The following is a 15,547-nucleotide window of genomic DNA, read 5'->3' on the forward strand; positions in this document are numbered from 1 at the left end:
TCCTTCTTCCCTTGTCTCTGTGCAGAAAGGAAGCGCCTTTGACCCGCTTGCTTTTCTGAAGCCGAAAGGACTGTACCTGAAAATACGGTGCTTTCTTAGGCTGTGAGGAAACCTGAGGTAAAAATTTTCTTCCCAGCTGTTGCTGTGGATACGAGGTCCCGGAGACCATCCCCAAACAATTCCTCACCCTTATAAGGCAGAATCTCCATGTGCCTTTTACAGGCAGCATCACCTGTCCACTGCCGGGTTTCTAATACCCTCCTGGCAGAATGGACATTGCATTAAATCTGGATGCCAGCCGGCAAATATCCCTCTATGCATCCTTCATATATAAGACAACGTCTTTAATATGCTCTATGTTAGCAAAATATTATCCCTGTCTAGGGTATTAATATTATCTGACAGGGTATCAGACCACGCTGCAGCAGCACTATTTATGCTGAGGCAATTGCAGCTCTCAGAATAGAACCTGAGTGTGTATATACAGACTTCAGGATAGCCTCCTGCTTTTTATCAGCAGGCTCCTTCAAGGTGGCCGTATCCTAAGACGGCAGTGCCACCTTTTTTGACAAACGTGTGAGGCCTTATCCACCCTAGGGGATATCTCCCAACGTGACCTATCCTCTGGCGGGAAAGGGTACACCATCAGTAACTTTTTAGAAATTACCAGTTTCTTATCGGGAACCCACGCTTCTTTACACACTTCATTCATTCATCTGATGGGGGAACAAAACACTGGCTGCTTTTTCTCCCCAAAAATAAAACCCCTTTTATGTGGTACTTGGGTTCATGTCAGAAATGCGTAACACATTTTTAATTGCCGAGATCATGTAACGGATGTTACTAGTGGATTGTGTATATGTCTCAACCTCGTCGACACTGGAGTCGGACTCCGTGTCGACATCTGTCTGCCATCTGAGGTAACGGGTGTTTTTTTGAGCCCCTGATGGCCTTTGAGATGCCTGGGCAGGCGCGGGCTGAGAAGCCGGCTGTCCCACAGCTGTTACGTCATCCAGCCTTTTATGTAAGGAGTTGACATTGTCGGTTAATACCTTTCACCTATCCATCCACTCTGGTGTCGGCCCCACAGGGGGCGACATCCCATTTATCGGCCTCTGCTCCGCCTCCACGTAACCTTCCTCATCCAACATGTCGACACAGCCGTACCGACACACCGCACACACACAGGGAATGCTCTGACTGAGGACAGGACCCCACAAAGTCCTTTGGGGAGACAGGGAGAGAGTATGCCAGCACACACCAGAGCGCTATATAATGCAGGGATTAATACTATAACCGAGTGATTTTTCCCCCAATAGCTGCTTGTATACATATATTGCGCCTAAATTTAGTGCCCCCCCCTCTCTTTTTAACCCTTTGAGCCTGAAAACTACAGGGGAGAGCCTGGGGAGCTGTCTTCCAGCTGCACTGTGAAGAGAAAATGGCGCCAGTGTGCTGAGGGAGAAGCCCCGCCCCTTTTTCGGCTGACTTTTCTCCCGCTTTTTTATGGATTCTGGCAGGGGTAATTTATCACATATATAGCCCTGGGACTATATATTGTGATGATTTGCCAGCCAAGGTGTCTTATATTGCCCTCAGTGCGCCCCCCCCCAGCGCCCTGCACCCATCAGTGACCGGAGTGTGAGGTGTACATGAGGAGCAATGGCGCACAGCTGCAGTGCTGTTTGCTACCTTGGTGAAGACCGAAGTCTTCTGCCGCCGATTTTCCGGACTCTTCATGCTTCTGGCTCTGTAAGGGGGACGGCGGCGCGGCTCCGGGAACGAACACCAAGGTCGGGTCCTGCGGTCGATCCCTCTGGAGCTAATGGTGTCCAGTAGCCTAAGAAGCCCAAACTACCACCTGTTAGGTAGGTTCGCTTCTTCTCCCCTTAGTCCCTCGCTGCAGTGAGTCTGTTGCCAGCAGATCTCACTGTAAAATAAAAAACCTAAAATATACTTTCTTTCTAGGAGCTCAGGAGAGCCCCTAGTGTGCATCCAGCTCAGCCGGGCACAAGAATCTAACTGAGGTCTGGAGGAGGGTCTTAGTGGGAGGAGCCAGTGCACACCAGGTAGTCCTAAAGCTTTCTTTAGTTGTGCCCAGTCTCCTGCGGAGCCGCTAATCCCCATGGTCCTTACGGAGTCCCAGCATCCACTTAGGACGTCAGAGAAAACATTATTTAGCAAGTATGTAGAATCATCACAACTTAAAACAGGTTGAACACGATGGGCAATTTGCCTCTATTCAACCTCAAATACTATGTTACTAGAAACAAATAGGCAACTTACATATTCCCTGCTCTATGTAGGTTTGATACATCTCCCCAAGTCAACTACATTTCTGATAAATGAGATGAGCAGGTGACAGATTACTCTATGTAGATTCACACAGAGGTTTCTTTGGATTACAAACTTCAAACACAGGACGGGATGTAATGAAGTCCAAGTTTGGTGGCCGTGCGGGAAGCCGTCCAAACTTTGAAGTTTTTTTAAAGGGGCAATCATGTACAAGGTATGATTTAGCCTTGTACATAATTGCCCCTTTAAAAAAAACGTCCGGCTGCATCCCACACGGCTGCCAAACTTGGACTTCATTACATCCCAGCAACTGTCTTCTATAGGGCTGAACAGGGATTTCTGCACCATTTATTGGGATTTCATGCAATGGCTAATTTCCTAATGTTATTACTGGAGATTTGATTAAATTCAACATTGCCCACTGGAAATACACTATAGGGTCAATTACTTCTGTTTATGGTGTATACTTTAATGTTCCTTTATACTGGTACGTTATACTTTTGTGCTCACATTGTAATATAACTAATTACTTCACAGAAAGGGTAGTGGATAAATGGAATAGTTTCCCATCAGAGATGGTAGAGGCGGAGACTATAGAGCAATTTAAACATGCTTGGATAGGCATATTAATATCCTTACAAAGAACGAAGGTTTAAAAAGGGTTTGAGATTACCTAAAGGATAAAAAAGGGGCAAACTAGATGGGCCAAGTGGTTTTATCTGCCATCAAATTCTGTTTCTGTTACTTAATAAATTAACATGGGTTGAATCTATGATAAGCACAATACCCTTGAATGTTGATTATATAATTTTGCTCTTCAGGTAGACAAATAGTAGAGCACGCAAAATGTTGGCCCTGTCATGTGTCATCTATCACTATAATAGATGGGCACTATAATGGGAAGCAGGTGGAATTGTTAGCATTAATGCCTCACAGGACTGAGGTCATGGGTTCAATACTCCTAACTCTGTGGGGTTAGTATATACTCCCTGTACTTGTGCGGGTTTCCTTTTACAATCCAAAAATATACTGGTAGGTTAATTGGCTCCCAACAAGATCTACCCTAGCGTGAATGTGTGTGCATGTACATGTGGGAGTCAATATAGATTGTAAGCTCCACTGGGGCAGGGAATGAAGTACATGGTTAAATATTCCTGTAAAGCGCTGCGGAATATGTGTGCGCTAAAAAAAATAGGATTTTAATACCTACCGGTAAATCCTTTTCTCCTAGTCCATAGAGGATGCTGGGGACTCCAAAAAGACCATTGGGTATAGATGGGATCCGCAGGAGACATGGGCACACTATAAGACTTTGAATGGGTGTGAACTGGCTCCTCCCTCTATGCCCCTCCTCCAGACCTCAGTTATAGGAACTGTGCCCAGGGAGACGGACATTTCGAGGAAAATTATATTTGTTACACTAAGGGTGAAATACATACCAGCTTACACCACTAACATACCGTACAACTGGATTAGCAGGAATACCAGACAACAGTATGAACGACAAACAGCAACAAGCTGAACATAACCAATACACAACCTTTGTGTATCCGAAAACAGCAACTAACAATACAACTGCAAGTAACAGTCTGCACTGGGATGGGCGCCCAGCATCTTCTACGGACTAGGAGAAAAGGATTTACCGGTAGGTATTAAAATCCTATTTTCTCTTACGTCCTAGAGGATGCTAGGGACTACAAAAGGACCATGGGGTCTATACCAAAGCTCCAGACCGGGCGGGAGAGTGCGGACGACTCTGCAGCACTGATTGAGCAAACATGAGGTCCTCATCAGAAAGAGTATCAAACTTGTAGAACTTAGCAAAAGTGTTTGAACCCGACCACGTAGCCGCTCGGCATAGTTGAAGAGCCGAGACCCCTCGGGCAGCCGCCCAAGAGGAGCCCACCTTCCTGGTAGAATGGGCCTTCACTGACTTCGGCAACGGCAATCCAGCCGTAGAATGGGCATGCTGAATCGTATTACTAATCCAGCGTGCAATAGTCTCCTTGGAAGCAGGATTTCCAATCTTGTTGGAAGCGTACAGGACAAACAGAGCCTCCGTTTTCCTAACAAGAGCCGTTCTGGCTACATAAATTTTCAAAGCTCTTACGACATCGAGAGATTTTGGCACCGGCATGGTATCCGTAGCCACAGGGACCACAATAAGTTGATTTATGTGAAACGAAGAAACCACCTTCGGCAGAAATTGTTGACCAGTCCTCAATTCCGCTCTATCCACATGGAAAACCAAATGTGGGCTCTTGTGAGACAAAGCCGCCAATTCCGAAACCCGTCTGGCAGACGCCAAGGCCAAAAGCATGATCACTTTCCAGGTGAGAAATTTCAACTCAACCTTTTGCAAAGGTTCAGACCAGTGAGACATAAGAAATTGTAACACCACGTCAAAATCCCACGGTGCCACGGGTGGCACAAATGGAGGATGGCTATGCAGCACTCCCTTCATGAAAGTCTGAACTTCAGGAAGGGCGGCCAATTCTTTTTGAAAGAAAATAGATAAAGCCGAAATCTGGACTTTGATGGAACCCAATTTCAGGCCTGCCTGCAAAAAATGGAGGAAACGACCCAGCTGAAACTCCTCCGTAGGAGCCTTCTTGGCTTCACACCACGACACATTTTCTCCAAATACGGTGATAGTGCTTCGCCGTGACCTCCTTTCTAGCCTTAAGGAGAGTGGGGATGACATCCCCGGGAATACCCTTTCGAGCTAGGATCTGGCGTTCAACCTCCACGCCGTCAAACGCAGCCGCGGTAAGTCTTGAAATACGCATGGCCCCTGCAGCAATAGGTCCTCTCTGAGAGGAAGTGGCCAAGGATCTTCTACGAGCAATCCCTGAAGATCCGGATACCAGGCCCTCCGTGGCCAATCTGGAACGACAAGTACCTCCTGAACCCTTGTTCGTCTTACGATCCTCAACACTTTTGGAATGAGAGAAAGTGGAGGGAATACATACACCAACTGAAATACCCACGGAGTTACGAGAGCGTCCACTCCACTGGCTTGGGGGTCCCTCGACCTGGAACAATACCTCGGAAGCTTCTTGTTGAGGCGAGATGCCATCATGAGGAATTCCCCAACGCCTTGTCACTTCTGCAAATACCTCTTGATGAAGGGCCCACTCTCCTGGATGAAGATCGTGTCTGCTGAGGTAATCTGCTTCCCAGTTGTCCACGCCCGGAAGGAAGACTGCTGACAGAGCACTCACGGGTTTTTCCGCCCAGCGGAGAACTTTTGTGGCCTCCGCCATTGCCGCTCTGCTCTTTGATCCACCCTGGCGGTTTACGTTCGCCACCGCTGTTACGTTGTCCGACTGAATCAAGACAGGTAGACCTCGTAGAAGGTGTTCCACTTGCAGAAGGCCGTTGTAAATGGCTCTTAACTCCAGAACGTTTATGTGGAGACAAGTTTCCTGGCTTGACCATTTTCCCTGGAAATTTCTTCCTTGCGTGACTGCTCCCCAGCCTCGGAGACTTGCATCCGTGGTCAGCAGGACCCAATCCTGGATCCCGAACCTGCGTCCCTCTAGAAGGTGAGAACTTTGCAGCCACCACAGAAGAGAAATTCTGGTCCTGGAAGATAGACTTATTTTCCGGTGCATGTGCAGGTGAGACCCGGACCATTTGTCCAGCAGGTCCCACTGAAACACCCGGGCATGAAACCTGCCAAACGGAATGGCTTCGTAGGCTGCATCCATCTTCCCTAGCACTCGAGTGCATTGATGAATCAACACTCTTGCCGGTTTCAGAATCTCCTTGACCATGCATTGGATTTCCAGAGCTTTTTCCACCGGAAGAAACACTCTCTGCAGTTCCGTGTCTAGGATTATGCCCAAGAAGGGCAGCCGAGTTGTCGGGATCAACTGAGACTTTGGCAAATTTAGAATCCAACCATGATGTTGCAGAACCGTCAGGGAAAGTTCCACATTTCTTAGCAACTGCTCCTTCGATCTCGCCTTTATCAGGAGATCGTCCAAGTACGGGATAATTGTGACACCCTGCTTGCGTAGGAGTATCATAATTTCCGCCATCACTTTGGTGAAGACCCTCGGGGCTGTGGAAAGCCCAAACGGCAACGTCTGAAATTGGTAATGATAATCCTGCACCGAAAATCTCAGGAAAACCTGATGTGGAGGATATATCGGGATGCGTAAGTAGGCATCTTTTATGTTGACTGACGCCATAAAATACCCCCCTTCTAGACTGGAAATCACTGCTCGAAGAGATTCCATCTTGAACTTGAAAGTTTTTAAAATACAGATTGAGGGATTTTAAGTTCAGGATCGGCCTGCACCTGGGATAAGGCGTCCTCCATGGATTTTCTCCACGTTTGTGACTGAGAATCAGATTTATCCAGCCTCTTACACAATAACGCCACATTTGCATTCAATGTACTCAACATATTCACCCAATCAGCAGTCGGCGGTGCAGACAGAGTCACTCCCAAATCGTTCTCTGCGCCCCCAGTAACTTCCTCCGGGGAGGAGCACCCAGCCTCAGACATGTTGACACACCATACCGACACACACACTCTCACACTGGCAATAGGGGACAGATCCACAGGGAAGCCTGTTAGAGAGAAAACAGAGGGAGTATACCAGCTCACACCCCAGCGCCCATATACTACTGACAAAATAATATATGATCACTGCGCTGTTTAAATAGCACCAATTTACTGTGCCCCCCCTTTTGCTCCCTGTACTTGATAAGGAGAGTGGAGGTCCGGGCCAGCGTCTCTGCAGCGTCTGTGAAGAGAGAAAATGGCGCTGGTAAGCTGTGAGGGCTAAGCCACACCCCCTTCCGGCGCGCTGTAGTCCCGCTCGATTTTTAAATATTTATACTGGCGGGGGTCTTATATTTAGTGTCTAGGCACTTAAAATATGCTCTTTGCCAGTGTTAACAAACATCAGTAACTGCTGCCCAGGGCGCCCCCCCTGCAAGTGCCGTTGGTATATGTGTGGGAGCATGGGGCGCAGCGCGTCCGCCGTGCTGTACCTCCGTTACCGAAGTCTTCTGCCGTCACTGAAGTCTTCTTTCTTCTGAATACTCACCGGGCTTCTTTCTTCAGGCTTCTGTAAGGGGGGTGACGGCACGGCTCTGGGAACAAGCAGCTAGGCGCACCAAGTGATCGAACCCTAATGGTAAGAAGCAGAGCCTTTGAACTAAGAAGTAGGTCTGACTTCTCTCCCCTCAGTCCCACGATGCAGGAAACCTGTAGCCAGCAGGTCTCCCTGAAAATAAAAAACCTAACAAAAGTCTTTTTAGAGAAACTCAGGAGAGCTCCCCTAGTGTGTGTCCAGTCTCTCTGGGCACAGAATCTAACTGAGGTCTGGAGGAGGGGCATAGAGGGAGGAGCCAGTTCACACCCATTCAAAGTCTTATAGTGTGCCCATGTCTCCTGCGGATCCCGTCTATACCCCATGGTCCTTTTGGAGTCCCCAGCATCCTCTAGGACGTAAGAGAAACAAAACCTGGTAAGTAATAATGAAGGAATGAATGTGTCGCAACTAGCCTCTGGCTTCTTGTGGACCAACAAATAAACACCAGTCACTCAACAGAGCATTGGGCTAATACAAGGCCAGTAGGTCTGTATGCACCGAGGTATTGAGGCTATAATGTCTGCAACACGGCAGTTGAGCTATTTTGGTCAAAGATGCTAGTGACAAATAACCCCAACAATTAACCGTTTCTGCCATGTGAGCAACAACTGTAAACATATAATCAGATCAGTCCTGTATTTCTATACATGAACTGGAGCATGCTGGGATGTTATTTGCTTCATTAATACAAGGCCCTGCTTATATATACGTCCCAGATTGTATTACGTAGCTTTTTTTGCCATGTCTTTTCTCCTCTAGTCTTATGTAATCAGCAAAGTTTATTTGCACCTCCTGACAATGACCAGTGCCATAACTGGCACTAACACACCCCCCGTCATTAAGTTGGGACCAGGAAGCGGAGCACCAGATACATCCTAAGGTTGTGCTGGCCAGCTCTAGAGGCACCCTGCAAGCATATACAGGTGCCACTGCGGCTGTGATAGTGCCACCCCCTTGGCGGCTGCGCCACTCATGCACTGCTAGTTACGGCTATGAGACTGGGATATATACAAAGTACTGACTCATTGTCCTGGTGTAATCTTTAAGCATGGCTTCATCTGTGACCCTTCCCAATCAGCCCCCTAATAAAAATGTATAACCTCTATCACATACAGCCCAGCAGCTGCTTTTCATAAAGCAGAAATAAATTTACACATTTGTCACCCAAAGTGAAGAGTGTCCTATGTTCTGACATGGGGTTTGTGAATCTGCACATTACTGAGCTGGCTTAAGGGCTGTGAGCACCAGTATTGATGTACTGTGGGTAAGATTACAGCAACTGACATTTGTGGTGTTCTGCTCTGCTGCTTTCTGTGATGCACTATGTAAGACTCCTGTGTAGGCCGTGGTTGGAAGCCCCCAGGTGTGCAATGTTCACATACTGTCCTTACTCCTTCTGCCAGTAGTAGGCTTTCAGCAGTGACATAAGCAAAACCAGGAGTTGCACAGTAACATGTACAAGTCCCTAACTGGTTGCTTTCCCCCAAAAAAAAGAAAAAGAAAAAGAAAAGAAAGGCTAGGGACACTCAGACAGAGTACACAGAGCCGGTGATTGATTATGGCATGTGCATGGCCTTTGTTTGCACAGAAGTCACAAATAGTAATACAATGAACTAGACACATGTCTTTCTGTACACAAGTTATTTTATTTAAAGGTAAAAATAGTATCTAGGTCCTTAGATATATATATAATACAACTAAGTTGTTGTTAGTGATCACAGGGGAGTCCCTACACAGGGACTCCCCTACTAACTTACATTTCCTTTTGGTTAAATACATTTTACACAAATGTATCATATATAAATAGCTGTGAAGAAAATTATATATACATATCAATATATATGTATAAATATATAAACGTCTTTCTGTGTGCATAAACACTGACATATAAAGTGGTGTGTTTATTTATGTACAGTACCATAAGAACGTATACATTTTATGCAAATATATCTGCAGATGGCTGGTGATCCCAAGGTGTAAATACTGTACAATAGTATACATGTTGTATATATAGTGTAAGGGCACAGTACAAGTACATAACTTGCTAGTGTGCTTCTGCAGCTGCTAATTTAGAGAGACTATAAAAACAGTGATTACCATATACTTAAATGACATGACAATTACCCATCTAGCTGGCAGATAAAGGGACTGACACCACTAAAGTCACAGGTAAGTACTGACAGGTTTAACAGTGGTTTCCCCCTTTTCATATATTAACTGGAAGAGTTTGGCCAATATTTAAAATGACTAGGATCTCTATTTAGTGGTCTCATTGCTGTCTGCACATTCTGCAGTCTGAACCAATGAGAAGCCAATCAACTTACTAGGGAGTAATAACGAGGCTTTGTGCTAAGAAACTGGGTGGTGTCAGGGCAGGTGCCTTTTCCAGCTACCATAATGCTCGATCACCCCAGCGTGATGTACTGAACCATAAAGGGGAACTAATTAAGATACAAGGATGTCAATTCAAGAACACACCCAAATGTTTCAGGCACAGGTATACTTTTATGGTAACCAAATCTAACTCAGCAACATTTTTTAAAATGCTATTGCATACTGGTTTACATGTTCCAGGTCTTTCCTATCATTACCTCTGGCTGTGTAGTATCAGCTAAAACTTATGATAGTTAATACAGGCAGGTATAGAATATTCAAACATGTTTAATGGTAGGTGCATACTGGCACTTTGTGCACTGGATTGTATCAGCCACAGTAACCTGGTCCTGATCTGTGCCTTGTATCCATACACAACAGGAAAAGCCACTGCTGGATTCCTGCTGTACAAGAACTTACCAGCGTTAATATATGAGCCAGCGAAGCAGAGACATGCAAAGTCCCTGTGGACGATATAAGCGGCCACAGAATGAGTCAACGTGTCGCAGTCCTTTTACTGTTATTAGTGGTAAATAAAACCTTTATATACAGTAAGAAGTGGAAAATCCACAAATGCTTTTTTAAGAAAAGTGCTTTCATCTACCGGAAACTTATAATTGCTGTAGAATTGCAAGCATTAAAAATAATTCACAGTGATTAGTTACTTTACATGTTTAAGACATAACAACAATATTAAGAGCCAGGAAACATCACATTTACAACTCTAAAGATCACTAAGCTAAACAAAAAAGACAAAATTTAGCAAACATTAGCTGACCTCGTTAACCGGCTGATGTAATGAACGCACCAAAATGAATCATCGGTGTGGAGACAGCAATACAAACCTATACAACGCTTTGTCCTCAGAGAAAAATAGTAAATTAAGTAAACAAAGAAATACACAAAGTATTTGATGGATGAGAAGAGCCACATGGCTTATCTACCTGTAGCCTGTCCATTTTATTACCAAACATATTAGACTATAATTGATCCTTAGCTTTTTATTTAATACTTAGCTTCTCACATAAAATATATATATATATATATATATATATATATATATATATATATATATATATATATATATATATATATATATATATATAAACCACACCCCAGAATAAGGAGTGGTACATGACAAATATATACAAATATATAAGAAAACAATAACATTTGCTGAAAGAGAGACATGTCATACACCTCTAAAGACGTACTTGTTAACAGTGGCAGCATCCTGTTTGTGGTTTGTTAAGTTACTAAAAACCAATGACACAGCTCCGTCACATCACCGGCTCCTAGCGACTTGGGAGGCTGCATTCTCAGCATCGGTTCAGTCAACAAAGCAGGGAACCACTGTACTTTAATGATGCTGCACCTGTATCCGTAAAGATTTGCACAGTAACCTGTGACTACTGTAGATCTGCCACGTGATCAGGCTTTAATACCAGTGAATATTGGATCAATGTAATTAAAAGGACAAACTCTTCAGATACCAATCTCCTAAATAAAACGGATGACTTTACATGTCACTATATTGATATAATACTCACATCTTACAACTGTAGTGATGAGACCTGTACAACTATAAAGGTCTCTGCTGGTCAAATATGTACTATGCCGTAATGTGGGTATCAGTTGGAGCACATACAGAACTTAGTGGTCTATTTACTAAGTCTTCGATAGAGATAAAGTGGACGGAGATAAAGTACCAGCCAACCAGCTCCTAACTATAATTTTTCAAGCACAGCCTGTGACATGACAGTTAGGAGCTGATTGGCTGGTACTTTACCTCCGTCCACTTTATCTCTGTCCAAGGTTTAGTAAATAGACTCCTTTGTTTCTAAGTGAGGAGGTAGTAACACAGATGTACAGTATAGCATAGTGACTAATGCAACAGTCTTGTTTTACCACATTAGGAGACTCGTATATTCTTACTCAAACTTTTAATTTCAATGTATGTATTTCTTAATGGAAGATTTTATCATTACCGAATATGTTGGTGGGAGCACCCTGATCGTGTCAGAGCTGAAGACACAGTATTTTCAAAGGTATTTATTTATACATGGGTGTCCATGTATACTCCTTTGGCAGAGACACATTTTCTGCAAGCAATAAACCATCTGTATCTGATTTGTAGATCTTTTCAGGGACTGTACATAACTGTTGAAACCACAGATATAGGATACAGGACAACATGCCCTCATCCTTTCTAGCCATTTAAATCTATTGCACAGAACCGGCTTTACAACATTTCTCCTGGTCCATTTTGTTATCACCTGGCGTTCAGCAAGATGCTCTAACCAAATACACTCATCCCTTATTAAAGCCAATTTATCAGTGACCGCTAAGCTCATGTTGCATTAACAACTGCAGGTAATTTGGGTCTTATTGCAATGAAAGCAGCGTAACAAGGGTAACCAGTGAGATTAAATGTGGATTGTTATTGCACATTATGAAGACAAGCTCTCGTGGTCTCAAGCGCCGATCTCTCGCTCAGTCACAGTGCTCTTCTTCCCCAGAGTCCTCTCTAGCTTCCGATGCTTTCGGGGAGCTGCGGCAGGAGGGTCTTCCCGCAGTATTTGTCGGATACGCTGTACACACACTGCTGTGGCATTTCGGGTCTCGTGGGAGAGCTGTGACAGGCTTAGGAAGCCGTGAGGGAGATCTTCAACCACGTGGAGTGTGACCGGGCGGGAGAGAGAGCGGAGCCTTTTCGCAAACATCACAGAGTCATCCAGCATGGGGTCCAGGGCACAGGCCTGTATGGAGAGAAAAGCCTAGCATGAGAAGTGTAATCATACGGAGATATGAGAAAGGCTCGCAATAGGGAAGATATGGGTAATATTATATTTTAGTGATTTAGGGGTCAAGACTAATATTAGTATTTTTGCTAAGCAATTCTTTTAATACTTAATTAACTTCTTTTCTCCACTCATAACTACCTTGGACTTAAGTCAAGAAGTGGTGGCATTTGCAAGCCACCACTCAGTAAATAGGCCCCTAAATGTGTTTTATTTACTTAATCTAAAAAGGGGGAGAGGGCTGTAGCTGTACATACTGTAACTATATTTATTCTTATGCCTTTCATTGGCCTCCTCTTTTGCATGTACTAATTAGTGTACACTGGATCTGACAGATCTGATTCTAGCAGATTACATGGACCGACAGCACAAGCAGGTGGGAGATACTGGATACCGATCCATCCCACAGTGTCCAGGAATTTCCATATCACAGGATACAAATAAGGAAGCAGCACAGTTTCCAAGATGTGCCGTCACCGGGGAGCTCGGGTGGGTAACGTTTTCTGCCTAATATTCTGAAAAACTAGTGCAGCCTTAAGAGTCCAGAACACTGCCATTTTTACACAACACGTGGTAATTTAGCGCAAATCTCTATCATTAATTTTAATATTTATATGCAAGACTCTAATTTTATCTTTGTATGGGAGAATTAAGCAAAAACAGAAAAATGTACAGATATACATGATGCTGCACAGTATTGCACCCAGATATATGCTGCAGAACATATTCAAACTATTTCTCTTGTTTATTTGAATATACAGATGGAGCCGCACTCATCTAGTGCGGATCCATCGCAGGGGTGCGCTCCCGGCGGGACTAGGCGATCCGGCGCCTAGCCCCGCTATGGAAGTGCACAGAGACGCTCCCATTAAAGTGAATAGAGCGCGTGCGCATCTCGGACGCGTGCCCCAGACGCGTGCCCCAGACGCAGCGATAGGCACACCTAGGCAGGTGCGCCCAGGCACAGACGTACCCACGATTAGCGTGGCTCCATCTGTAAGTATTAGTATAAGTCAGTGGTTTCCAAACTGGGTGCTCTGGCACTCTGAGGTGCAAAGGGTATTTGCAGGGATGCCATGGGGTGGCTACATAACTGACCCCTGAGGATGACCGGTAAAAGCACAATTTACTTTAATAGATTTAATTTAATACACTTTTCTGAGTAAGAAACTGTTAGCCTAGGGGTGCTGTGAAAAAAGCGGATACTCTAGGGCACTGAGATTTAAAAAAGTTTGGGAACTAATGATACAAGTAGTTTACTAAAGTATAGTGAATCTTTATAACGTGATCACTGCTTACAACCACCTATATGCTTAGCACAAGAGTGCATCAAAACCACTTAACTAACGATTTTTCCCTTCAAAGCTGTTCATAACTGTTTTTTAAAATATGTTTAATTTAATATAGTTTAAAAAGTATTTTTTTTAAATATTATATTATGCATATCTGCAGAACGGATCTCCTTGTCAAAAACAGGGGGACACAGTAGCGGCGGCGCGGTCGCATGGGATCCGATCATGCCAGTTAAGTGGTTAAAATATATTCATTCCATTCTAACCCCCCTTTTTAACTACCCTCATTTGTACACCCATTTTTGTGAAAATGGTGCATCACATTACAGGTAGTAGTCCCCTCCTTAATTTTTGCCAATACCTTGATACATTCTGTCACTCCTTGATCACGGCTAACAATGGGGAAGATTTAACTGTTTGGGGCATCGTACTTCCCAGTTTAAACGGGACTGTTAGACGGGATCGGTATGGTATCCCGCCGCATGGGATGCTGATGTCAGTAGACAGACATCAGCATCCCGAGCGGTGGAATGCCGGCAAGGGGGCGAGCACAAAGACGACCCCTGTGGGCTCGGAGGCGAGCTACAATTGTCACAATTCAATTGATGTTTGGGTACACATGCATATAGCGCCCAAATAGATAGGGTTTAGCTGTGTACAATGGCTAAACCCATCTAAAGTCCAGCTTTGGGTGTCCCAACTCCTATTCAGATGACAAAGTGCCGACTCAGCGCACATTTATATCTCGCACCTCAGGAGGCTGTGAGAAGAAATGTCACCTCCATGACTACCAGGCATCTAAACAGACTAACAATTGAATTGCTCCATTTTGCGCCACCTAGTGGTAGCCGCGGCGTAAAACAATTGAAGCGGCCCCATAATCTCTCACTGTGGTGTACAATTCAGGACATACCTTTTTGTCTATGTAAGAGATACATTTCTCCTTTGTAAATATACTACGTTTTCTTGGCCACAGGTTAAGCCAGGTACACACTAGAGCGATATCGGGCTGATATGTAATTTCCGGACAAATCAGAACGACACACAGTATCGGCCGGATCGTTCAGTGTATACGGCCAATCTGCGCGCCCACCCGGTCATTAGTGATATCTTCCAGTCGGCCGTGCTGCATGGCCAACCGGAACATATCAATTGTGGCTCTGTGTAGCTTAATGAAGAACGGAACAAGGGATCGTTCAGTCCTTTATTACATCATTCTGATGGCACATCCCTCCAATGTGTACCCGAGCTTACACTGGCCACAATATACAACACACTCAGCACCCCCGTGGAAACTGCACCATATGAAAAAAATACTAAAATGCACTTCATTATCAAAAACTACAAGCCATGTATAATAAGGAATGCTACACTCTACAGAATAGATGTCACCTTACAGTTCTGTGATCTGTATGAAAATACAGAAAACTTGTAAGGCTATCACATAAGTACCTCATTCATGGCAGAGAGCTACAAAGATGATGGGCAATATTTACAAAGCGGCGGGATTTGTAAGCCACCAGCTTTTTAGGGGTATAACCTAAAAATGTGAAGGACGGATAGAAGCTGCTAGCAGGCTGGAGTAAAGTTCTACTGTAATTAGTATGACTGTACTATAATCATTGCATTTGCATGTATGCACTTCGAGAAGTCATTTTTAGAACACAATGGG

General features: G+C 44.5%; 1 protein-coding gene across 5 annotated transcripts in view; it reads right to left on the reverse strand.

Moving 5' to 3' along the window:
* Window positions 1–11,708: 11,708 nt before the first annotated feature.
* The window catches only part of LIPE (lipase E, hormone sensitive type), a 142,109-nt gene continuing 138,270 nt past the window's right edge, over window positions 11,709–15,547 (reverse strand). For all 5 annotated transcript variants that reach the window (XM_063942524.1, XM_063942522.1, XM_063942525.1 and 2 more), the window contains one exon: window positions 11,709–12,541. In XM_063942524.1, coding sequence (XP_063798594.1) covers window positions 12,257–12,541 — 285 coding nt within the window. In that variant the 3' untranslated portion in view covers window positions 11,709–12,256. The remainder of the gene's footprint in view (window positions 12,542–15,547) is intronic.

The sequence above is a fragment of the Pseudophryne corroboree genome, chromosome 10, assembly GCF_028390025.1.
Source record: "Pseudophryne corroboree isolate aPseCor3 chromosome 10, aPseCor3.hap2, whole genome shotgun sequence".
NCBI classification, from domain to species: domain Eukaryota; kingdom Metazoa; phylum Chordata; class Amphibia; order Anura; family Myobatrachidae; genus Pseudophryne; species Pseudophryne corroboree.